This window comes from Myxozyma melibiosi (genome assembly GCF_037950935.1).
Source record: "Myxozyma melibiosi strain Phaff 52-87 chromosome Unknown BZA70scaffold_1, whole genome shotgun sequence".
Classification (NCBI taxonomy): Eukaryota; Fungi; Ascomycota; class Lipomycetes; order Lipomycetales; family Lipomycetaceae; genus Myxozyma; species Myxozyma melibiosi.
Window position 1 is genome coordinate 1029493 of NW_027042915.1, and position 21989 is coordinate 1051481.

The window sequence follows — 21989 nt, forward strand, 5'->3', positions numbered from 1 at the left end:
GCACCTTTGAAGAAAGAGTATTTCGTCTACAGTATAAACAATGGCATCAATTGAGAACAAGTCTGTTATTTTCAAGTCCGTCCCGGTCGGATACGTAAGTCTCCTCCTCTTCTGCTCTCTGATGTTACAGCGCACCCGCTAACGCTCCTCGCATAGCCCACGGCCGACAACCTCCCCGTCGTCTCGAGCACGATCCCAGCGTCCGCCCCCGAAGGCGGTCTGCTCATCAAAGTGCTCACGATCTCACTGGACCCCTACATGCGTGGCCGCATGCGCGACGCGTCAAAGAAGTCCTACTCGCCCGCGTTCCCGCTCGATCAGCCCACGGCCGGCTTCGGCGTGTCCAAAGTGCTCGACTCGGCCGTCGCCGGGTTCGCAAAGGACGACCTCGTGGTCTCGCCCGTGACGAACCACGCGCAGTACATGGCCGTCCCCGCCGCGCTGGTGGGGACGTTCAAGAAAGTCACGAACCCGTATAACTTCCCGCTGTCGTACTTTGTCGGCGTGCTCGGCATGCCCGGTCTGACCGCGTACACCTCGCTCGAGTACGTCGTCGGCCCGCTCAAGGCCGGCGAGACGATCCTCGTTTCGGCGGCCGCGGGCGCGGTCGGCCAGATCGTGGGCCAGATCGCAAAGAAGCGCGGGCTGAAAGTGTACGGCACCGTGGGCTCGGACGAGAAGGTAAAGTACCTGACCGACAAGCTCGGCTTCGACGACGCGTGGAACTACAAGACCGAGACGGACTGCGTGGCCGCGATCAACAAGCACATTCCGCAGGGCATCGACATCTTCTTCGACAACGTCGGCGGCGACCTGCTCGACGCCGTGCTGGTTACCGCCAACGACTTTGCCCGCATCGCCTGCTGCGGCCAGATCTCGCAGTACAACGCGAAACCGGAGGAACTCTACGGCTACAAGAACCTCATGGAGATCGTCACCAGACGGCTCAAACTCCAGGGCTTTATCGTCGGCGACCTTGTCCAGCAGCACCCGGACGTGCTCGGCAAGTTCTTTGCCGAGGTCTCGGGATACCTCCACGACGGCTCGTTCGTCTACCAGGAGGACGTCGTCGAGGGGCTTGAGAATTTCGCGGACGCGTTCGTGGGTTTGTTGAAGGGCAAGAACTTTGGCAAGTTGGTCATCAAGGTTGCTGATGAGTGATGTATTCTATCCAGTTATTTTTAGATTATGCTGATTTCCGTCCGTCGGCCTTTTAATAGAAAATGTAATGATAATCAAAAATGATTGCTAAGCATAGAAAAAATAGAAGAAAAGCTGAAAAAAAGACAGAAAAGCTGTTTCAAGCAAAACTCTGAAAGACTGTAAATGCCGAGTGCCGACCTTCACACATCCAACTTCTCGCTTCTCACGCCTCTCGGCCGACTACCTATCCTCTTTCCAATCACTTCTTCTCTTCACTTCTGTCTTCGCCGACCTGCACGCGGACCACTTCGCTTACCAGCATCCAAACCCCGAAAAAAAGTCAACTTGCGCAAGTCTTCGAGGCAGAAAGCAGCAGAAACGGCTGAGCCGCAGGAGCCGCGCGACCCTTCTTGGAAACTTTTGTTATGGTGTTTTGTCTGCCTCGGCGATGAGGACTGGGTTTAGGTTCGCCACGACGGGGATGCTGGCTGCTGAAGAAGATTGAGAAGGGTTTTGGATGGTGATGAGGGATGCTGACGTGAGATTCTGGGTGGTGCGTCATTTGGGCTCGTGGCGATGGGGAGGTGTATATATACCCGCTGTCCTGCGCTGTGCTGTTCTGATCTCTCATATTCTTCAATTCATCTACACCTACACGATGGCAACTCTCGAAAACAAATCGATAATCTACAGGGAAATCCCCGACGGTCTTCCCACGTCCACCCATCTCTCCCTCGAGTCGTCGACGATCCCCGCCTCCGCCCCCGCCGGCGGTCTACTCCTGCAAACCCTGTACCTCTCGCTGGACCCCTACCTGCGCGGCCGCATGCGCGACCCGGAGACCAAGACGTACTCGGAAGCCTACGTGCTCGGTGAACCGCTCTCGAACTTTGGCATCTCGCGCGTGCTCGACGTGTCGTCCACCGGCGCCGCAGCAGCCAGCGGGCTCAAGAAAGGCGATCTCGTCGGCTCGCCGTTCGCAAAGACGCAGTTTAGGCTTTACCAGCCCGTTCCTGAGGAACAAGTCGCGCACTACGCAAAGATCGAGGAGAAAGCGGGCGTGCCGCTCACGTACTTCCTCGGCATTCTCGGCATGCCGGGAATGACCGCCTACCACGGCCTCGTGAACGTCGGCGGCCCGCTCAAGGCCGGCGAGACCTTGCTTGTTTCTGCGGCTTCCGGCGCGGTCGGGCAGATCGTGGGCCAGCTGGGCAAGCAGTTTGGCATGCGCGTCGTGGGCTCGGTGGGCTCGGACGAGAAAGTAAAGTACGTGACCGAAGAGCTCGGGTTCGACGCGGCGTGGAACTACAACGCCGAGAAAGACCCCTACGCGGCGATCGACAAGTACATCCCCGAGGGCATCGACGTTTACTTTGACAACGTCGGCGGGCCGCTCGCGGACGCGGTGTTTCTCAAGGCGAAGGTGAACGGCCGGATCGTGGTCTGCGGCACGATATCGCAGTACAACACGCCGCGCGAGCAGCAGTACGGGATGAAGAACTACATGGAGGTCTTCCAGCGCCGGTTGACGATCAAGGGATTCATCATCCTCGACACGATGATCAACGAGCCGGGCACGATCCAGAGTATTGTCGGGAGTGTGGCGGGGATGGTGGGAGAGGGGAAGATCAAGTTTAAGGAGGACGTGGTTGAGGGGATTGAGAACACGGTGAGCGCGTTCCAGGGTTTGTTGACGGGAAAGAATAACGGCAAGCTGGTGCTCAAGTATTCTGATTAGTGTGTGAGATAATCCAAGTTGTATATAGTTAGATCATGAAGTGAAAGTAATGAACGTGAATATGTAAACCTCACCCACCTCATCCCGCCACACTCCCACCACACCACACAACCTATTCAATTCCAAAATCTAATACCTAAAACTGAACTGAAACCCAGTCTGATTTAGTACGCTCATGTCCTGAGAAAGCACGATACATAAAACAGACTTGTTGTGAGTCACCTCCACTTCCCTCACCCAACGCGGAAAACTCCGCGGAGCTCAGGATGACTCTAAGCTTGAGCCACCTACTCATACAATACAAAAAGAGCATTCCGCCCGCACTTTCAAGCAGGCTGATTACTGTGCTGTTACTACATATTCTGTGTTGTTTGATTTTGAGATATATTACTAACTATCGTATACGCGCCGGACGGCAGACAAAGCAAAGCAAAGACAAAATAAGACAAAACAAGACAAAACAAGATAAGGCAAGACAAGACTACAGCAGCTTAAAGCAGCCATCTGAAGAACTTGGCGATCTTTGTGGTTGGCGGGTTCGGATCAAAGTCGATCTCAGGCCCAGGGATGTTGGAGTACATATCGATCTCGCTGCCCTTCGGGAATTTCTTGCGGCCGGTCCAGAGCCAGTGGCCGAGGAACAAGGCCGCGACGATCGGGATGTTGATGTACGCGATGATGAAGTCGGAGGTGCTCCACATGCCGTGGATGAAGACCTGGTAGCCGTTGAAGAGCACGTTGATGATGCACCAGAAGATGGCCCAGTACGCGGGCCAGGGCTGCCACTTGTTGTAGAAGAACGAGGTCTTGCGGTCGATGCCGTGCGCTTCGCAGCCGGCCTTGTAGCGCAAAAAGGTTATGCAGATGGTGCCCCAGCAGATGAAGGTCGCGATCGAGGTCAGGTTCGAGAGCCAGTTGAGCACGGTCTGGGCGCCGTCGGAGAGGGTCATGTACGCGAGCAGGATGAAGAGGGTCGAGAGCACGAGCGAGGCGATGGGAAGGCCGTTCTTGAGCGTCGTGGAGAAGATGCGGGGGGCCTGGCCGCGCAGAGAGAGACCGTACAGCATGCGCGAGGCAGAGTAGAGGACCGAGTCGGCGGCGGAGAAGGCGGAGGTCAGGATACCGGCGTTGATGATGCTCGGGAGGACCTTGATGCCGGCGCGGTTGAAGGCGATGACGAAGGGAGACGAGGCGGCGCCGTTTCCGGTCGAGTTGAGCAGATGGGGGTCGTTGGAAGGCACGAGCATGCCGACGATGAGGATTCCGCAGACGTAAAAGAAGAGGATACGGTAGAAGAGCAGGCGCGCGGCTTTCTTCATGTTTGCGCGCGGGTTCTGCACTTCGGCGGCGGTCATGGCAAGGGTCTCGACACCTCCGAACGAGAAGGCGGCCTGCAGCAAGGACGTGAACCAACCGGTGAATTTGCCGACGCTGCCTTCGACGGGATATGCGGCGAATGCTCCGGGGTTTTTCCAGTCTGGAGAAGTTAGAGGAGTTAGTCTTGTCTGTCATTTTACTATACTGTCAATACTGTGACTTACATCTGAAACCGATTCTGTCATGATCAGGACCGCCGCCGAGGTCGACGACGAGACCGGCGATGATCAAGCCCATGATGAGCAAGATCTTGATGATGGCAAAGACAAACTCCGCCTCGCCGAACCATCTGGCGCCAAAGTAGTTGATGGCGGAGCAGAGGATGAGCAAGGCGGTGATGTAGCCGATCATGTGGGAGCGCGGGATGTCGCCGCTGATGGGGTCGGTGTCCCAGAAGCCGATGATGACGGCGGCGGAGATGATTTCGGTCGGGAGGGAGATGACGGCGGAGTACCACTGCATCCAGCCGAGGGCGAAGCCGGCGGAGGGGTGGAGGAAGCGCTCGGCGTAGTGGATGTATCCACCGGCGATGGGCGCGTAGCACATCATTTCGGCCTGTCGAGTTAGCTTTAGCTGATATGGAAGGAGAAGGAGGAACATACAAGACTCTGGATCATGGACCAGACAACGGTACCAACAAGGATATAAGCGATGAGAGCACCAGCGGGCCCGGCGTGGATGATTGCCTTTCCACTGGAGAGGAAGAGACCGGTGCCGAGGGTGCCGGCGAGGGCAATCATCTGGACATGGCGCTGGTGCATCTGGCGCTGGAGACCATCTTTGATGTTTGTGTGGACGTCGACCTTGACGTCTACGACGGAGCCACGCTCAGAGTCGTATATGCTGTTTACTTGGGGGACGGTGGTTGTCTTTTCATTGACGCCGGAGTCTTTTTCGGCAGAGTTGCCGTCGGAGTAGGTTGGGTCCATGGTGGTAGAGATGGGTCAGGTCAAGAGAGAGAACAGAACAGGAGGAGGAGGAGGAGGAGGAGGAGGAGGAGACAGAACAGGGCAGAACAGGTGTTTATATGTTGACAGCTGGAGGCCATGTGGCGCTGTCAGTGAAGGAGCGCAGCCGACAGAGAGCGGAGAGGAGGAGGAGAGGAGGTACAAGGAGAGAAGGTTCAGATGAGGAGAGGAAGATAAGAGTACGGCCAAGTGGAGCTACTATCGGGGGAGTTGCCGTTGTGATACTGATGATGATACTGCAGATACTGTTGATACTGCAGATACTGTTGATGATACTGCAGATACTGCAGATCCTGCTGATAATACTAATATGATCATACTGTACTAATATGATCATACTGACTGACTGGACTATACTCACAACAAGACAGAAATCACAGCAAATTGCGAATCGGAGACGGCTGAAGTTGACAGAGTGCGGAGGTAGGTTTTGGCGATAACAAGGAGGGATACGGTTACAGTTTAATGTTTCGGGATTCTGCAGTTGAGGCGGTTGAGGCGGTCGGTTGGATGACAATGAGAAGATGATGATGGCTGTTCTGAATATGTTATATCTATATCTATGTCTATATCTATATCTGTATCTATATCTATATCTATATCTCATACAGAATATGAATGTCTCTAGATATTGAACATCAACTGAGAGATATCAACGACAACTACATCGGTACTCAACAGGTACCAAGACAAGAATATACGCAGAGTTCTTATTGTGGCGTTCTCTTTGTCTGTTGCTTATGCGGAACAAGAGCTGCTGATCGACGGAGGCGGTGGAGCCACGGTGCCACGCCATGGTGCCAAGTAGGCTTGTTTGGGTGTGATCCATTGAGATATGGTGAGATATTATGATAGATGTATGACAGATGTATGATAGATGTAGATGTAGATGATGAATAGTATGGCATAGTAGAACATCACAACTACTTACAGTCAGAACAAGTGCGGTGCATTCAAACCAAAGCAAATCCGGAGCGCACGGCATCACCTTCGTTTAGCTTATCGGAGATAGGAGAGTATAAGTGAAGTATAAGACAACTTAGGAAGAGGATTATGAATAGTTATAGGAATAGAGAATAAAGAACAGACAACAGAAAGAACAGAACAGAACAGAACAGAACAGAATAGTAAATAGAAATAGAAATAGTAATAGAAACAGTAAACAGATGCAATGCGCATTGGCCTACGCTTGTTCGTCTTAGCACAGACCTCTTTGTTTGCTACTTCTTCTGTTACTACTATTTACTACTACTACTTCTACTACTACTTCTACCACTACTAGTATTATCACTACTACTCACTGCCAGACTCCGAATCAACCTCAGCCCTGCCGCCGCCACCGCCGCCGACTAAGCCAAACTCGACCAACAATCAGCTTCTTCTCTTTACTTTAGCTTCAGAGCCGTGCGATAGCAGCCTCTCCTTTGATTATCTAATGCTTATGTCATTGTATTATCTAATCCATGACTACTCACTCCTCCTCACGTGCTCTCTCTACTCAGTCAGTCCATCAGCCGGTCAGTCCACAGCACCTCACCACAAGTTCTCGCGCATGCTCAACAAACTGGCAGACAACATCAGGCTGGCATGGCAAAAGACCATCCAGGACGTCGCCGAACTGGACCACGCTAGATCCCGCGCTCAGACAGACCAGTCATTATCTCGTCCTCCGCCGTTGCAGGTGCCCCCGCCCACCGCCGATCAACCGCTGCAGTTCGAGATGCTCAACTCTGCTGTTAACCAGAGCTCCTCTTCTCGCACGCAGACTATGGCTCATTCTCAGACCGCAGACTACTCTGCTCAGCACTCTCACCACAACCCCTCTGCTCCTCCAACCTCCAACCCACCCCGTCACCAACAAGTCAGCACCCAACTCTTTCTCTCCTCCTCTCTCTCATCCCACTCCTCCTCTGCCTCCGCCTTTGCCACTACCTCACGCCAGCACGCAACCCCCACCGACATGCAAACCCGCAAAATCATCCGTCTCGAGCAAACCCTCCGCGCCACGCACCAAAAATACATGCAAACCTCAGACGAACTCCGCGAAGCCCAGGACCTCATCTCCCGTCTGCGCGATCTCTTGGCTGACCAGGATGACTGCATCCGCGCGCTCGAAATGGATATCGCGTATGAAGAGCACTCGGTCTTGGTCGCTGCCAACGTCGATCTCGATGCTGTCAATGAGGCGAATGAGAGATCTGTACAAGTAAGGAAGCCGCTGCGGCCGGAGCCTGAACAGATGATTCAACAGTTGCAGCAGCAGCAGCAGCAGCAGCAGCAGCAGCAACTCCCCCGAGGCACAAAACGTTCACATCAACCCGCAGACAACGACGCCACGGCCGCAGCCCGCCTAAAGCGCTCCGCATTCTCTGTTCTCACCAATGAAATCAAGGACCGAAGCCGTATAGACCGCGACCTCCCCAGTTACATGCGGCCCGATACAAAAGCCAAATCCGGCAAACATAGCGCGAAGGAGAAGGCGAAGGAGAAGGACAACTCGATCATATTCTCTACTCAATTAGACAAGTACCTGGTCCCGTCTGAGTTGCGGTACGGTCCGAATGACGAGGACGACGGCGAGGACGAGCCGACTGGGTCGTTTGAGCAAATGTCGCCTGTCCAACTCGATCAGATCAGACTTATGTTTCGCAACGCAGACAGGCCTTTAACCAGCGCCCAGCACGCGTAATTGTCTGCTGAACTGATGACCTGATGATAACGACTTGCATTGCCTTTATTGTTTGTTTTGTTGTTTTGCATTATCTCATGTATATGCTCTCTATCGATTAACACGGAGTTCAGACGGTTTATTCACGTCATGAGTGCATTTAAAGAAATAAAAGATCTGTATTGTCAAGTAGACTATATAAAGTCATAGAAAGGATAAGCCGAGGTCCAGCGAAACAAAGTTTATCAACCCTGCAGGCACCGGAGCTCACGGTCCGGATCCTCGTCTGGACTCCTGCTTTCTCTTCTCTTTTGTCTTGTTGTTTATAAATAGTCAATAGATAAAGATATCGAGATATCTTCAAGAGAGTCTTGTGTTTGTTGTTATAGTCACTCTCTGATCACCATGGCTTGGTCTGTTTCTACCATCTTCACCGCCGTGACGGCAGTCTTCTGGCTTCTCAACGCCAAAAACTTCCCATTTGCCTGGTGCGCACCTCTACTCCCCCCTCACTCGTCTTAACATTCTCAACTAACTCCTCTCAGGCACATCAGATTCTACAAATCACTCACCTACTTCCTCTACATCCACAAACCCCGTCCCGAAGTCGCAGGCGACGTCTTCCGCAAGTCAATCTACACCAACCGCTCGCCCGCGATGGAGTGCGATCTCAACGGCCACAAGTCCAACTCGACCTATTTCAGCGACCTCGACATCGCGCGTACGGACCTCATGGTCGAAGTTTTCCGGAAACTGCTGCTCGACGTCAAGAAGAACGACGGGATCTGGCTGTACATCCCCGTCGGCGCCGTGGCGACCGTGTTTAAACGCGAAATCAAGCCCTACATAAAATACCAGATCTCGTCGCGCGTGCTGGGGTGGAACGATAAGTGGCTGTTTGTGCTCAGCAGGTTTGAGGATCCAAAGACGAAGAAGCTGTATGCTTTTTCCCTCACAAAGTACGTCCTCAAGAAGGGTCGCATCACTGTGCCTATTCCTGAAGCGCTCAAGGCTTCTGATCTGTGGAGTGAGGAGGTCGAGAGAAAGGGACGCGAGGGATTGAAGTATGCGCAGGGACTGCTTGATCTTGATATGCTGGAAGAGGTTGAGATCTAGTTCTTATATCAGAGGGAATAGCTGAGGGAATATCAGAAGGAAATATCAGAAGGGGTTGAGCTTAGATAGACTGGTTATAGATTATAGACAATTACAACTAACACAGTATAAGCACAATCTCTACAGTAGAATACCTCATCAATTGCTTGATTCTCAATCGTAGAAGTTGCAGACAGATGAACACTATCAACTCCTCGACGTGCGGCTCCAACGAACAACCAACCTCCTTCACCACCCGCATCCACAATCATGATATAATCCTGCATCTCATCATGATATAATCTCTACTTCTGCATATAATTCTCTCATATCTTCACACTCACAGATGTCCTCGCGCTCGGTCTCGATCGCGTACTACGACCCCTTCGGCGTCGCTCCCCACGTCATCCGCGACATCCAATCCCGTCTCCCTCTCCGCAACCTCCACTGGAACCACCCACCCCGCCCGCTCCGCACAATCGCCACTCTCTCCGTCAACCTCTACGAAGACACGCTTGCAGACGGCCCGCAGGCCCCGCAGCACCAGATCCCGGGCCTGCTCGATACGCCGTACATGCGAATCATCCTCGTCAAATGCGAAGACAACGACACCTACCGCGCCAGCGTGCGCAAAATCATCCGCGAGTGGTTCACGTCCAAAGTCGCATCCCAGCGCGACTCAACCGAGTGGATGCTCTTCTTCTTTGACCCACACTCCGCCACCGGCACCTCCTCCGCAGCCTCCTCCCTGCGCTTCAAATCAAGCGTGTTCAACAAGATCAAAGCGGACTTCAACACGAGCTCGAAAGAAGACCGCTGCGTGCTCGTCAAGATGGGCTTGGATCCTGCGGATGATCAAAAGATGTGGACGGACGCTATGATTAGCATCCGCGACGGGATCCTCGACGCGTTTGGTAAACGCGTGCAGATGTATGAGGATGAGGTTAAGAAGATGGAGGCTAAGAAGACCATCCCTGGATGGAACTTTGCGACTTTTTTTGTGATGAAGGTGCGCTTTGCTTCTGTATTTGATGTGGACGTTTGCTGATCTATGTAGGAGGGACTGGCGCTCGCGTTTGAACATGTCAGTTTACTCGAAGACGCCCTGATTCAATACGACGAGCTCGACGCGACTTTTATGCAACTACTACAAGGTAAGCACCACCCACCACCTCCAACAATCCCACACTAACCCCCACAGACAACACAATCACCTTCTTCCAAACCGTCGGCTTCAACCCAGACTCCACCCCCAAACTCCTAACCCGCGACTCCGACTCCAAAGTCCGGCACTCGATCCTCGAAAACAACATCTCGCTCTTTGATTTCCGCTGCTACCTGTTCTCGCGGCAAGCCTCGCTTCTTCTCCTGCTGATGTCGACCTCGACCTCGCCGACTATGACCGCGCTGCGCATCTCGCAGTTCTTGCTGCGCACGCGCAACTTTGCGCTCGAAACGAGCAAGATGCTTGTCTCGAATGGGAAAAACCCGTTCCTGGTCGCGAATTGGGTGTATGGCATCATCCAGGAGGTCATGGATGCGACGGAGGTTCAGCCGAGGGTTATCCAAGGCGGGCGCACGCGCGACGTGGCCGAGGGACGCGCGGAGCTGTTGTTGCTTGCGCGGTCGTCGATCGAGCAGCTTGCGGCGCGGAAAGGGTGGTACGCGGACGACACCGGTAATAACAACTTTGAAGACGTCAGCTTGGTGAAAGACGAGGCGGCTACAACCTCGAAAGAAGAGGAAGACGAGCTGCTGGACAAATACTTAAACCCGAAGTTAAGAGAGATAATCAACAACCAGGAGAGTTTCATGACGAGTTACATGGACCTCACCGACTCCGCGCGCGCGTTCTACGAGTCCGCAGACCGCACGAGATCGGTCGACAAGCTGCGCGCGCAAATGGCGGTGATCAAATACCACCGCAAAGAGTACGAAGCCGCCGTGACGCTGATCGCGTCGCTTCCGCAGCTGTACCTGCACCAGGGCTGGGAACTTATCTCGACAAACCTGTACGTGATCTACGCCGACTGCTTGTTCAATCTCGGGCGGAAAGAGGAGTACTTGAAAGTCGCGCTGCAGATCATTGCTAGCAAGAAGATTGTGAGCAAGGATCTTGTTTCTGAGCTGTGTTTGCGCGTGATTGAGATCTGCGCGGACGAACGCAAGGCAGACGCAGAGCCGCTGTCGTTCCCGCTCGGATCGCTGTTCACGACCTCGCTGGGTCGGAAGATCACGGTGTCGGAGGTGGAGGAGGATAAGTTCTCGGTCAAGCTCCAGGTCGAGAACCCGTTTGATGTTGACTGGCCTATGGACTCGATCTCTGTCCGACTGGCGGAGCCCGCGGGGATGAAATACACCGTCCTGTTTGAGAGCAATAGTAAAGTCCTCCTCAAAGCAGGCTCGACCTCGGAGCTGCAGCTCTGGACGACGCATAGCGTGCCGGGCGTGTACGAGATTGACAATATCGAGTTCAAGCTCGGCGCGCTGGTGTTGGTGAAAGACTACCACGGCAGCGAGGCAGGCGTGCTTCCGAACCAGCGCATGCGCATGTACCAGCAACCAGGCAGCATGAACGTCAAGCTCTCGACCGCACGCAGCATCCGACTCGATGCGCCCAAACGGGTCACGGTCGAGGTGCATACCGGGTGGAACGAGGTCGTGCGCGCAAAAGTGACGGCGCGGAGCGCGTCTAGTGGGACGAGGATCGTGGTCGGCGACGCGAAGGGCGCGGTCGCGGCTGAGGGTGCGGCGGATGAGGAGGAGGAGGACGCGCGGAAGCCGTTGGAGGTGAAGGGAGTTGCGGGCGCGCCGTCGACGGTCGAGGTCGGTGCTGTCGGGCGCGAGTCGGTGGTCTACCTGACGATGCCGTACGTGGCCGAGGTCGACGTAAAAGAGCTATATCTGCGGGTAATTGTCGAGTTCTCTACATCTTCAGGCGAGAGCTACTCGGTCGCCGTAGTGCGACACGTCTCGATCTCGCTCTCGCTCGCGGTCAACGTGCAGGACATTTTCAAGTCGACCGCGCTGTTTTCCAAGTTTTCAATCTCGTGCGTGGGCCTCGTGGTGCCGCTGCGGGTGCTCTCTGGCGAGTTGGTCGAGTGCGCGGATTATACCGTCAAAGGCGGGCGCGGGACGATCGGCCGGGACTACGTCGCGTTTCCGAAGCAGCCTGTCACGTTTTCGTACCGGATCGAGCGAAGCGCGTCGTACATGGCTCCGCAGCGGAAGAAAGTTCCCCCCGAGCCTTTACTGCTCAAGATCAAGTACCGCCGGCTCGAGGACGAGATGCGGCACACGATCAGCGAGCTTGTCCGGCGCAAGATCGCCGAGGGCGAGTACGAGCGGCGGTTGAGCAAGTACCAGATGCTGGTCGAGCTGCATATCTTGGCGCTGATGAAGGTCGATTTGGCGGCGTACGGGTTTTTGGATAGGATTGTGATGGGGCCGTATGTGCGTGCGCAGTGGGAGTCGTTGCTTTCGATTGTGGAGGAGGCGGATCGCGCGAGTTTGGAGCAGATTTTGGAGCAGATCTATACTGTAAGTTTGCTTCATCACATCTAGTGCTTTGATAGTATTACTAACGTTACCAGAACCTGGCAAGAGAGCCGGAAGAGGTACTCGGGACGCTCACGAAAGAACTCGTGATCCCGGTCGAGGTGCCGACAGTGCAAGTCCTGTTCACGCTCGAACTTCTCTACACGCCCGTCGCGCTCGATCCCTACGCTCCCGCCGAGCCGTCGCCGATGCAATTCGTGTTTTCAGACAAAGTCTTCTACGTCGGCCACCCGATCCCCATCACCGTCCGGCTATCGTCCTCGCGCGGCTGGGCGCCGCGCAACATCCCAGACATCTTCTCCACCTCCGCGATCGAGTTTTCCTACGACGTGACCGCCAGCGCGGACAACTGGTTAATCTCCGGCAAAAAGAAGGGACATTTCACAGTCTCGGACGCGGTGTTTGAAGTCGAGCTTCTGATCCTGCCGCTGAAGCACGGGAATTTGCTGTTGCCGACGATCGAGGTGCGGCCGAGTTCGAAAGCGCACGAGAGTATTTCTGCTGAGGTGGAGTATAAGAATAGTGCGGAGTCGGTGCTGGTTTTGCCGGAGGTTTCGAATGTTAATTTGGCGGTTGAGTGATGTTGTTGTTGTAGTTTAGAAGAAGTAGAAGAAGTGAATGTACATATTCGATATCAATCAGCGATGCGAGGAAGGCGTGCGGCGGGGGTATAAACCACGATTCATAGAAGTTATCGCCATCTAATCCAGACACGGAGGTTTGCCAGCAATGGCGCACGATATATAACTACTTGATTTCTTCTGTGACTTGAAACAGAGGAAGAAGGAGAAATACGACTAGGATCCGTGGACGAGTGCGCAGGATGTCGCGCGCGAGAAAGAGAGTCAAGACGGACGCGGAGGGCGAGAGTCTGCATCCTGATCTACGCACTGCCGGTGCCGAGGCGCGTGAAAGAGGGCGAGTAGCACCTCAAACTACACCGGAGCAGTATACAGAACAAGAAGATGAGAAGGATGAGGATGAGGGTGAGGAGGAGGAGGAGCTACATCTGCCGCAGATCAGCAGGGCCAAACCCGCGCGCCGACGGCATCAAGGAATAAACACGCTCCAACTCCTCAGCGGCGCCACGCACGCAGCACACACACTCACCATCAACAGCAAGAGCAAAACCAAGTCTGCGGGAACAGAAGTCGGCGATGCTACGCATACGCAACCTGGGCCGCGGTTCGCGCCGGTGAGGGCTTCGAAAGGTGGTGGTCGGGGAAGGTTGAGGATCGACTTTTGTGAGTTTTTTTGTCTGCTGATTTTGTCTGCTGATTTGTCTGGTTGGAGAGGTGGGGCGAGGAAGAGCGTGGGCTGATGTGGTTTGAATTTGAGTAGGTCCGAGTTTGTGGAGACCGAATTACGGAAACGAAGACAAGTTTCTGAATCGCGCTCCGACGACGACGACGACGACGACGACGACAACGATAACCCACCGAAACCAGAACCAGAACCAGAAGACATCCAAACAAAGACACAGCATCCAACCATCAACCCAAAAGCACCCGACCAACCCACCCTATCCGACCAACAATCCCTCGTCGCGCACGGCAAGCTCATCGAAGTCCCCGTCCAGATCAACCAGCGTCGAAACGCTCGGCCTGCGCAGCAGACGAAGAGGGCGGGCAAGAGTGCTGCTGACGCTGAGAGGGAACGAAAGTTGAATATCGAGGGACGACTTAACTCTGTCCTTGCCGAGAGTAGCAGTACGTTTTGTCTCCCGTCTTCAGCTCTGCTTACTCTTACTAACATGCATATCTACTTCTTACAGTCTCCTCGGCATACCTCCGCCCACCATTCGAAACCTCACAAAGTATCACGCTGGAGGATATAGAGCAGCAACTCGAAGACGAAGAAGCGAAGCGGTCGAACGCCGCCGAGAATCGGAAAAAGGCGCAGGCGGAGCGGGTCGCAAGGGAGAAGATCGAGATGCAGCGAATGGCGCGCAGGGCTGCGGATTCTTCTACGAGGCGGTAGTGTATATTACTATGATGATGGGAGTTGGGGGCTGTTGCATGGGTTGATTGTAGATGACATATGCTTATATACATTGACTGTTAAAGCTCAAACTATCTGAAAAAGGCAATTACTTTTTAAACTAAAACGAGATAATAACAGAAATAAAAATCACTCGTCGTCATCCTCGTCGTCGTCCTCGCTTTCCTCCTCAGACTCAGCCTCCTCCAACCAAGTTAAGAACGGCTGCGCGGCCTTGCGCACCTTTTTGCTCGTATCCTTGTCGACGTACTTCTTGCTCGCACGCGATCCCCACTTTGTCACGACTTCCTCCGAAATGAGGTCGTAGTTGTAGTACATGTGCAAGATCTTTGGGATCGCGGGGATCAGATCAGGCTGCTCGAGACCGACGAAGCGCTCGGTTCCGCCGAGCAGAGCCTTTTCGTGGTTTTCGCTCGCAATCAGTTTCTTGAGCAACGGCGCGCGCTCCTTGATTTGCGCGAGAATGTTTTTGTCAAACAGCGTCTGCGCGAGCACCTGCAGCGTGCGATGCTTGTTTTCGATCCCGAGCTCCTTGATCTTCTTAAACACCTCGACGTTGTTCGGCTTCTCGGCCTGCTCGAGGATCCAGTTACCCAGCTGCGAGTAGTTGTCGTTTGCGTCTTCGTCGTCGTCGTCGCCGAGGCGCATTCCGCGCACCTGGGCCTCGAGCTCCTTCTGGCGCTGCTCGACGGCCTCCTTGGACGTGTCGACGGCCCAGTCATCGTCGTCGTCGTCGTCGTCGTCGGCCGCGGCGACGAGCGTGGCGGGGGGAAGACCTTCAGCCTCAGCGGCGATGCGCTTCGTGAGCTCGTCGTCGGAGCCCTCTTCCTCGTCTGCGTCGTCGTCGCCGGACTTGTTCTTCTTGCTCTTCTTGATCGCGGACGCGGTGCCCTTCTTCGAGCTCGAGGACGACGGCGGGTTCTTGACGATGACGCCGGCGAGCTTGTGGCGGATGTCGATGGGCGAGCGCTTGCCGCAGGCCTTGCAGTCCTTGTAGATCATCTGGTCCTTGGTGATGACCAGGTCTGTCTCGGGGTTGCGGCACGAGGTGCAGAGCACGAACTTGTTGATAAACACGTCGAGCAGGTCCTGCAGCTTGGGCGCGTCGTGTGCGCCGTTGACCATGTAGCGGTCCGTGGTCTCGTTGATGGAGGTCTGCGCGCCGAGCTCGAGGCCAAAGAACTTTGTGACGTACATGGGCGGGCGAGCGAGCGCGCGCGCGACGTCCGCGTTGTTGACGATGACGGTCTTGATGCCGTTGCCGCGGCCCTCGATCTTGGACACAATCAGCGGCATCTTGTAGCGATAGAAAGGATCATGGTTGTCGCGCTGGATGTTGACAGACATGGTGGCAGCGGGGTAGGTTTAGCGGGGGGTTGTGGGTATTGACGGAGCGCGGGTGGCGTGGAAGAAGCTATGGTAGAGCAGCGAACAAGGCATAAGCGTGCGTAGCGGGGAGAGCACTGCAGGAGGTGAGGATGGGGAGAGAGGAGGAGGAGGAGGATGAAATTATTTCTGCTGCTGCTGACAGTAGAAGGGGTTTAGTGTAGTTACATAAGCCATTACAAACAGTATTACATAATCTCTTACAGCACAAACGCACCAACGCCGAGTGCACCGCGACGGTGATGTTTTTTCCCCTTTGCAGCTCGGAACCCGCTCACACGACTCCGAGGCCTCGCTTTGTTTGTTTACTTTTCCGCCGCGTCCTCGTCCTCGTCTGGTTCTTCGTCTGTTTCCTGTTTGCCTCCACATCAGATGGCTTCCGCTGGCACGCTCTCGGCGGCCGCTGGCATCAAGCGTAGGTGGACCCACTTTCTTCTTCTTCTTCCGTCGGGGCGCTGGGGCAGAGATCACGGCGCCGCACAGCTCAGTCACCGTCGCTGGTTCGCGATGTTGAACCTGCTCTGACCGCAGTTGTCGCTTCTTCGTCGGGCTGCTGCTATCTGTCGATTATCTACTCTCGTCTGACTCAGTCCTGCTTGTTGGGCGTTGTTCGCCGTGCTGCTCGGCCGTCGAGCGCGTGCTTTACGCGTCTCTGCTCATCCCATCGCATCGCCGCCCGACGCGCCTTCTATTTACCTCTCCCCACAACTAACCTCCCCTCTTCTTCCACACAGCATCGCCTTCTGATTCCATCTCCCGACTCGCCGCCGACGCCCTTCTCACCCGCGTCTTTGGCGCAAACGCCGCCTCATCCACCCCCGTCTCTCTCCGCGCAGGCGCATTCTCGCTCTCCTCCACCTCATCGTCTTCCTCCTCCTCCTCCTCCCTCTCCTCCTCAACCTCCTCCTCAACATCCGCCTCTTCTGCCTCCTCGACCGCAGAAGCAGACCCCACATGGCAGGAATACGCCCGCATCCTCGAAGAAGACGACCGCGAGCGCGACGCCTCGCTCTCGCCCGACATCGTCGACCAGGACTCCCCCGCCCCGCGCCTCGGGCCATCCGACAAACTCGCCTTCACATCCGCAAACCCGCTCACCGCCAGCCTCGACTACGCCATCTGCTCGACCTGCAGCAGACCGTTTCTCAAGCACGTTCTCGTCAAGCACATCCGCGACTGTCTGTCGCAGGCCCAGGCTGTCGAGCAGCAGGCCCTCAAGGGCAAGATCACCTCCATGGCCGACAGTAAAGCCAAAGACACCATCCGCGTCCACACTGCCACCGGCAGCGGTAGCGGCGGCGGCGGCAAAGACAGCAAGTCCGACAACGCAAAAGCCAACCGCTCCGGCGGCGGGAACGACAGCCAAAGCGGCGGCGCGGCGGGTGGTGCCTCGGGCGCTGGCGGCGGGAGCGGGGGAGGGAACGGCGGCAACGACGGCGACAAAGACAAAAAGAAGAAAGACAGCTCGTCGAGTTCAAAGAAGCGCAAGGCCGACGGCGCGGACTCGGAGAAACCGGTGTCGAAGAAAAAGAAGCAGACCGTCAAGGCTGTGCCGAAACCAAAGGGCCCTGTCGACGTCGAGCGACAGTGCGGTGTGCCACTTCCCAACGGCGGTTTTTGCGCGCGGTCACTGACGTGCAAATCCCACTCCATGGGTGCGAAGCGCAACGTCCCGGGCCGGTCACAGCCATACGATGTCCTGCTCGCGGCCTACCAGAAAAAGAACCAGCTGAAGCAGGCAGCGCTGACCTCATCCGCGCAGCTGGCAGAGGACATGGAACTCGCAAACGGACCGGTCGATTCGGACGAGGAAGTCGAATCCGTCATGGACGGCGTCCATCGTTCGTTCCCGGTCCCTCTCGAGCGCAAGGTCGTCATGCCGGTCCGCATCAAACACCAATTCTTCCGGATGCGTGAGATGTTTGCCAGCGCGTTCTCCCGACCGATATAAGTCCTTCCTCCTTGACATACTAGCCTCTGTACAATAGTTTCTTGTGAAATATTTTCCATTATTTGTTGACTACTTATTCCTATAATCGGGTTTTGCTTATTTGAATGAGATTTCTTTCTTCTTTTGTTTTGCGGCGTTTCGCTTTGTTGTGTATTTTGTTGTTATATTTGCATTAGCTGAGAAAGAAGATATTTGATCACTCCTACTCCATCTCTGCTACTCTAAGTTATTAAACCTCCGTCGTGTATTAAATTCTGTAATATCGTAAACTGAAAAACTACCCAAGATCCTAGCCAGCACTAGATTATTATTAAGAGAAAACACCGTCATGCAAAATCAAAAGCTGCTCCATCAAACCACAAACACCCTCGTCATTACTATTATTAAAAAGACTCTAAATTGTCAGAGAAGAAGGGAAGTTCATACAGCGCTTACTGTAATCGGAAAACTTCAGGTATCAGCGCAATGTATCCGACAGTCACGGCGATCGAGGTCAGGAAGACCGGGGTGCCGCTGGTGAGGAAGTATTTTGCTGGTTTTGTACGCATGAGGAATTTGTTGGATGAGATCCGGCGACCGAGACCGATGAACATGAATGATAGCGCTGGTAGTCAAAATTTAGTTAGAGAGGGGTAAAGAAAAGATGAATATAGAAATTTCGGCATACCGATGGCGGAGAACCAGGCACCGATGGGGTAAAACTCGATATCAAACAGACGAAGGATGGATAAGCCTGTATCGTGATAATCGTTAACTTCTAGCTCTGACCGCACCTCTGTTCAGATACATACCCATCGTCAGCTCGAGCATAGCTGTTCGCATATAAGCGCCTTCATATGTTCTTTGGAAAGCTTCATCGTAGCGTTAGCTCCTACTTGTAAAGTGAGTCGCCCAACAAGCCATGCGTACCTCTGAATATCACGTTAGCTACAACTATCTCTAACAACCTCATTAGCACAGAACATACCTAATTTCAATAATCTCGGTATTGTCGGTGAGAATGAAATCCTCCGCCCGCTTCAGGTTCTGGTCCTCGGTATCGTTGACCAGTGTCTTTTGTAATTCTCTTGTCAGCAAGCTACAGCCAATAACCACTAAACAAAACATTCACAGTCCTACCTCGTCCGGAGTATGAAACGCGGTACTCATTGTCGCTATCTTCCTCAATCTGTCGATATCGTCAAAAGGTACGCGCTGCCCGCGATAGCAGATATGCGGAGGAGCCTAAAATAATCACGTGAGATCACATGACTGAAAGCCGCTGCGTTGGCGCAGATAAAGCAAACGTACAAACGCCTCGGAAATGTAAACAAAACAAAACACCGCCTCAGCGCCGTGGTTCGCGCTCAGCCTGCTGTTTACTTTGATCTGCGCAATCGTTCTACAAAGGTGAGCTTGTTTCGGTGCGTGGGATTGCTGCGGGGGGTTGATAGAGAACGCGAGTGCTGACCTGTGAGGAACATTGAGCAGTTGAAAACATGTCTGAGTCCATTGGCGTCGTCCAAGATGCCCCCATTACATCCGTAGTCGGATATCCGCGTCTGCAAATCATCGACGAGGACAAGCAATTCTCGTACGTGTCGCGGTTCTGTTTGCTATGAATTTATGCTGACTGTCTGCGTGTGCTCCAGTGAGGATGTCAACTCGTATCTGGACAAAATCGGCCTGCTCGATAGCGGGATGAACTACCACCTGATCTCCGTCTTTGGCAGTCAGTCCACGGGCAAGAGTACTCTGCTCAATGCCCTTTTCGGCACAAAGTTCGATGTCATGGACGAGACTGCGCGCCGGCAAACGACCAAAGGTCTGTTGATTTCCTCATTGTGCGCCTCGCTGTAGTATATGCTAATATTCAAGTCATTAGGTATCTGGATGTCTCGAGCAAAGCAGGATCGCATCTTGATCATGGACGTCGAAGGAACCGACGGTCGCGAGCGCGGCGAGGACCAGGACTTTGAACGCAAAGCCGCCTTGTTTGCGCTATCGACCTCCGAGGTTCTCATCGTCAACATCTGGGAGCACCAAGTCGGTCTCTACCAGGGCGCCAACATGGGCCTGCTCAAGACGGTGTTCGAGGTCAACCTGAGCCTGTTTAGCAAGCCAAATAAGTCGCTTTTGCTCTTTGTCATTCGGGATCACATCGGCGTCACCCCGCTCGAGAATCTAGCCGCCACACTTTCGGCTGATCTCGAGCGGATCTGGGATTCGCTGATCAAGCCACCCGCGCTCGCGGATTCGAAAATCACCGACTTCTTCACGCTTCAGTTCACAACCCTGCCTCACAAGATCCTGCAACCGGAGCAGTTCTTCACCGCGGTCGACCAGCTCGGCAACAGATTTATCGCGGACGCAAAGGACACCAACTACGTCTTCGATCCAAAGTTTCACCGCAACGTCCCGGCCGACGGCTGGAGCATCTACGCCAAAAGCATCTGGGAGCAAATCGAGCTCAACAAGGATCTCGATCTGCCCACCCAGCAGGTTCTGGTCGCGCGCTTTCGCTGTGAGGAGATTGCTGGTCAGGCCTGGGAGGCTTTCGAGGCAGCGATCAAGCCTGTCGAGGGAATGGCGGGTGTTGTCGCGGGTCTTGGCGCGATTATCGGGCCTGCGAGAAGCAAGGCTTTGGAGGTTTATGAGTCGCAGGCGTCACGGTATACGACCAGTGTCTATGAAGAGAAGAAGAAAGAGCTGGTTAGCAAGATCGATCTGCGTCTGGTTCAGCTGTATGCTGCGCAGATCATCAATCTCAAGAAAATTGCCGTGCAGAAGTTCAGTGCTGATGTTACCGCCGAGCTCGCAAAGCCAAAATACAAGTTCCTGGAAGCCGTCGGCACCGCCAAGCGAGAGACGATGACGATATTTGAAGCTGCAGCAGCGGAAGCGCTGGTAGAGGGGACTTCCCTATCCTATGAGAAGGATCTAGCCGCGCTGAGTGCTGATCTTGAGGCCAACATTAGCAGACTGAGAGAAGGTGAGTCAAAGAGATTGGCTAATCGGATCACTCGCGTCGTGGCTTCTGAGCTGGATGAATCGCTGCCCTCGATCTTTAGAAGTCCCGGCGAAGACATGTGGGATCGCGTTATGCTTGACTTCCGTGAGACTGTTGCGACCGCGCTTGCAAAGTACGAAGTCACCAACGAGGAAGGCGAGACCAAGTATGACTTTGGATTGGGAGGACTTCCCGAAGAGGTTTCTGCGGAGATTGATCAGGTTCTTATGGACGCATGGAAGGTTCTGCACCGGAAAATTCGAGAGTTTGGAAAGGCGGAAGCTGTTCTTCTCCGTCTGCGCGAGATCTTTGAGACTAAATTCAAGTACGACGAAAAGGGTGTGCCGCGCGTGTGGAAGCCGTCCGACAACATCGAAGAGGTTTACACCACGGCCTTGAACGAGACGATGGAGCTTATCCCCGTCATGACGAGCGCCAAGCTTGCGAACGGTGACCCTGTGGCGCCGGATGCGGCGATAATCCCCGTTCTGGAGCGCGACGAGGAAATCGATGTGGAGAAGTTCTCGGTGTTTATGAGTCGCACGCAGACCGAAGAGCTGCGTCAGAGTTTCAAGCGAATCGCGGTGTCGATGTACGTTGACGCGAAGCGGAGCACGATCCAGAGTATACGGCAGATTCCGCTGTATTTCTACATTCTCTTGCTCGTGCTTGGCTGGAACGAGATCGTGGCGGTGTTGCGTAACCCGCTTTATTTTGCGCTCTTGGCTATCATGGCCGGTGGTGCGTATGTGACCTATTCGCTCGGACTGCTGGGACCTATTACCTCTGTTGGTGGAGCGGCCTTGGATCAAGCTCTGGCGATGGGCAAGGAGAAGTTGAGAGAAGTGCTGCTGAGCGCTGAGCAGCCTCATGGCCATGCTACGGCTGTGAGCGGAAACAGAACCGCGATAGCCGAGCCTGGAACGTTGAAGGATGACATCAAGCTCGACGATTTGAGCGCGTCCGGCAAGACACTTGAGACTAGCAAGGAGAGAAGCGCGCCCGGTGGATTTTAGGATGCTGGGTGGGCAGGTATATAGTCTTTTCTTTTTTCTTTTGTGAGAGAAGGTTTTGAGTGATGTATATCTTAATAGTGTATATATATTAATTGTAAC

General features: G+C 54.3%; 11 protein-coding genes across 11 annotated transcripts; 8 read left to right on the forward strand and 3 right to left on the reverse strand.

Annotated features, from left to right (window-relative positions):
- Positions 1 to 40: 40 nt before the first annotated feature.
- On the forward strand, positions 41 to 1161 carry BZA70DRAFT_264787 (uncharacterized protein; the record flags this gene model as incomplete). Its single annotated transcript, XM_064910925.1, has 2 exons — positions 41 to 94; positions 157 to 1161. The coding sequence occupies 2 exons, from the start codon at positions 41 to 43 to the stop codon at positions 1159 to 1161; spliced, it is 1059 nt and encodes a 352-aa protein (XP_064770447.1).
- Positions 1162 to 1801: 640 nt separating this feature from the next.
- Positions 1802 to 2881, forward strand: BZA70DRAFT_286772 (uncharacterized protein; the record flags this gene model as incomplete). Its single annotated transcript, XM_064913896.1, has 1 exon — positions 1802 to 2881. The coding sequence occupies one exon, from the start codon at positions 1802 to 1804 to the stop codon at positions 2879 to 2881; it is 1080 nt and encodes a 359-aa protein (XP_064770448.1).
- Positions 2882 to 3372: 491 nt separating this feature from the next.
- Positions 3373 to 5187, reverse strand: BZA70DRAFT_233488 (amino acid permease/ SLC12A domain-containing protein; the record flags this gene model as incomplete). The annotated part of the gene is made up of 3 exons (XM_064910261.1): positions 3373 to 4358; positions 4423 to 4813; positions 4861 to 5187. The coding sequence occupies 3 exons, from the start codon at positions 5185 to 5187 to the stop codon at positions 3373 to 3375; spliced, it is 1704 nt and encodes a 567-aa protein (XP_064770449.1).
- Positions 5188 to 6661: 1474 nt separating this feature from the next.
- BZA70DRAFT_264790 (uncharacterized protein) lies at positions 6662 to 7915 on the forward strand (the record flags this gene model as incomplete). Its single annotated transcript, XM_064910926.1, has 1 exon — positions 6662 to 7915. The coding sequence occupies one exon, from the start codon at positions 6662 to 6664 to the stop codon at positions 7913 to 7915; it is 1254 nt and encodes a 417-aa protein (XP_064770450.1).
- A 226-nt stretch (positions 7916 to 8141) lies between these two features.
- On the forward strand, positions 8142 to 9154 carry BZA70DRAFT_13518 (uncharacterized protein). Its single transcript, XM_064909593.1, has 2 exons — positions 8142 to 8382; positions 8440 to 9154. Exons 1-2 carry the CDS (start codon positions 8300 to 8302, stop codon positions 9008 to 9010), a joined length of 654 nt encoding a protein of 217 aa, XP_064770451.1. The 5' UTR covers positions 8142 to 8299; the 3' UTR covers positions 9011 to 9154.
- Position 9155: 1 nt separating this feature from the next.
- On the forward strand, positions 9156 to 13249 carry BZA70DRAFT_13471 (trafficking protein particle complex subunit 10). The gene is made up of 4 exons (XM_064909589.1): positions 9156 to 9998; positions 10047 to 10143; positions 10191 to 12529; positions 12583 to 13249. The coding sequence occupies exons 1-4, from the start codon at positions 9336 to 9338 to the stop codon at positions 13126 to 13128; spliced, it is 3645 nt and encodes a 1214-aa protein (XP_064770452.1). The 5' UTR covers positions 9156 to 9335; the 3' UTR covers positions 13129 to 13249.
- On the forward strand, positions 13250 to 14478 carry BZA70DRAFT_13663 (uncharacterized protein). The gene is made up of 3 exons (XM_064909600.1): positions 13250 to 13791; positions 13886 to 14256; positions 14322 to 14478. Exons 1-2 carry the CDS (start codon positions 13371 to 13373, stop codon positions 14212 to 14214), a joined length of 750 nt encoding a protein of 249 aa, XP_064770453.1. The 5' UTR covers positions 13250 to 13370; the 3' UTR covers positions 14215 to 14256; positions 14322 to 14478.
- Positions 14479 to 14572: 94 nt separating this feature from the next.
- BZA70DRAFT_271245 (domain found in IF2B/IF5-domain-containing protein) lies at positions 14573 to 16029 on the reverse strand. Its single transcript, XM_064911446.1, has one exon. The coding sequence runs from the start codon at positions 15893 to 15895 to the stop codon at positions 14678 to 14680; it is 1218 nt and encodes a 405-aa protein (XP_064770454.1). The 5' UTR covers positions 15896 to 16029; the 3' UTR covers positions 14573 to 14677.
- Positions 16030 to 16185: 156 nt separating this feature from the next.
- On the forward strand, positions 16186 to 18089 carry BZA70DRAFT_271247 (SCA7, zinc-binding domain-containing protein). The gene is made up of 2 exons (XM_064911447.1): positions 16186 to 16349; positions 16669 to 18089. Exons 1-2 carry the CDS (start codon positions 16307 to 16309, stop codon positions 17883 to 17885), a joined length of 1260 nt encoding a protein of 419 aa, XP_064770455.1. The 5' UTR covers positions 16186 to 16306; the 3' UTR covers positions 17886 to 18089.
- Positions 18090 to 18316: 227 nt separating this feature from the next.
- Positions 18317 to 19034, reverse strand: BZA70DRAFT_286780 (uncharacterized protein; the record flags this gene model as incomplete). The annotated part of the gene is made up of 5 exons (XM_064913897.1): positions 18317 to 18489; positions 18553 to 18618; positions 18677 to 18726; positions 18853 to 18938; positions 19005 to 19034. The coding sequence occupies 5 exons, from the start codon at positions 19032 to 19034 to the stop codon at positions 18317 to 18319; spliced, it is 405 nt and encodes a 134-aa protein (XP_064770456.1).
- A 144-nt stretch (positions 19035 to 19178) lies between these two features.
- On the forward strand, positions 19179 to 21954 carry BZA70DRAFT_13985 (RHD3/Sey1). Its single transcript, XM_064909622.1, has 3 exons — positions 19179 to 19458; positions 19517 to 19689; positions 19750 to 21954. Exons 1-3 carry the CDS (start codon positions 19364 to 19366, stop codon positions 21888 to 21890), a joined length of 2409 nt encoding a protein of 802 aa, XP_064770457.1. The 5' UTR covers positions 19179 to 19363; the 3' UTR covers positions 21891 to 21954.
- Positions 21955 to 21989: the final 35 nt, after the last annotated feature.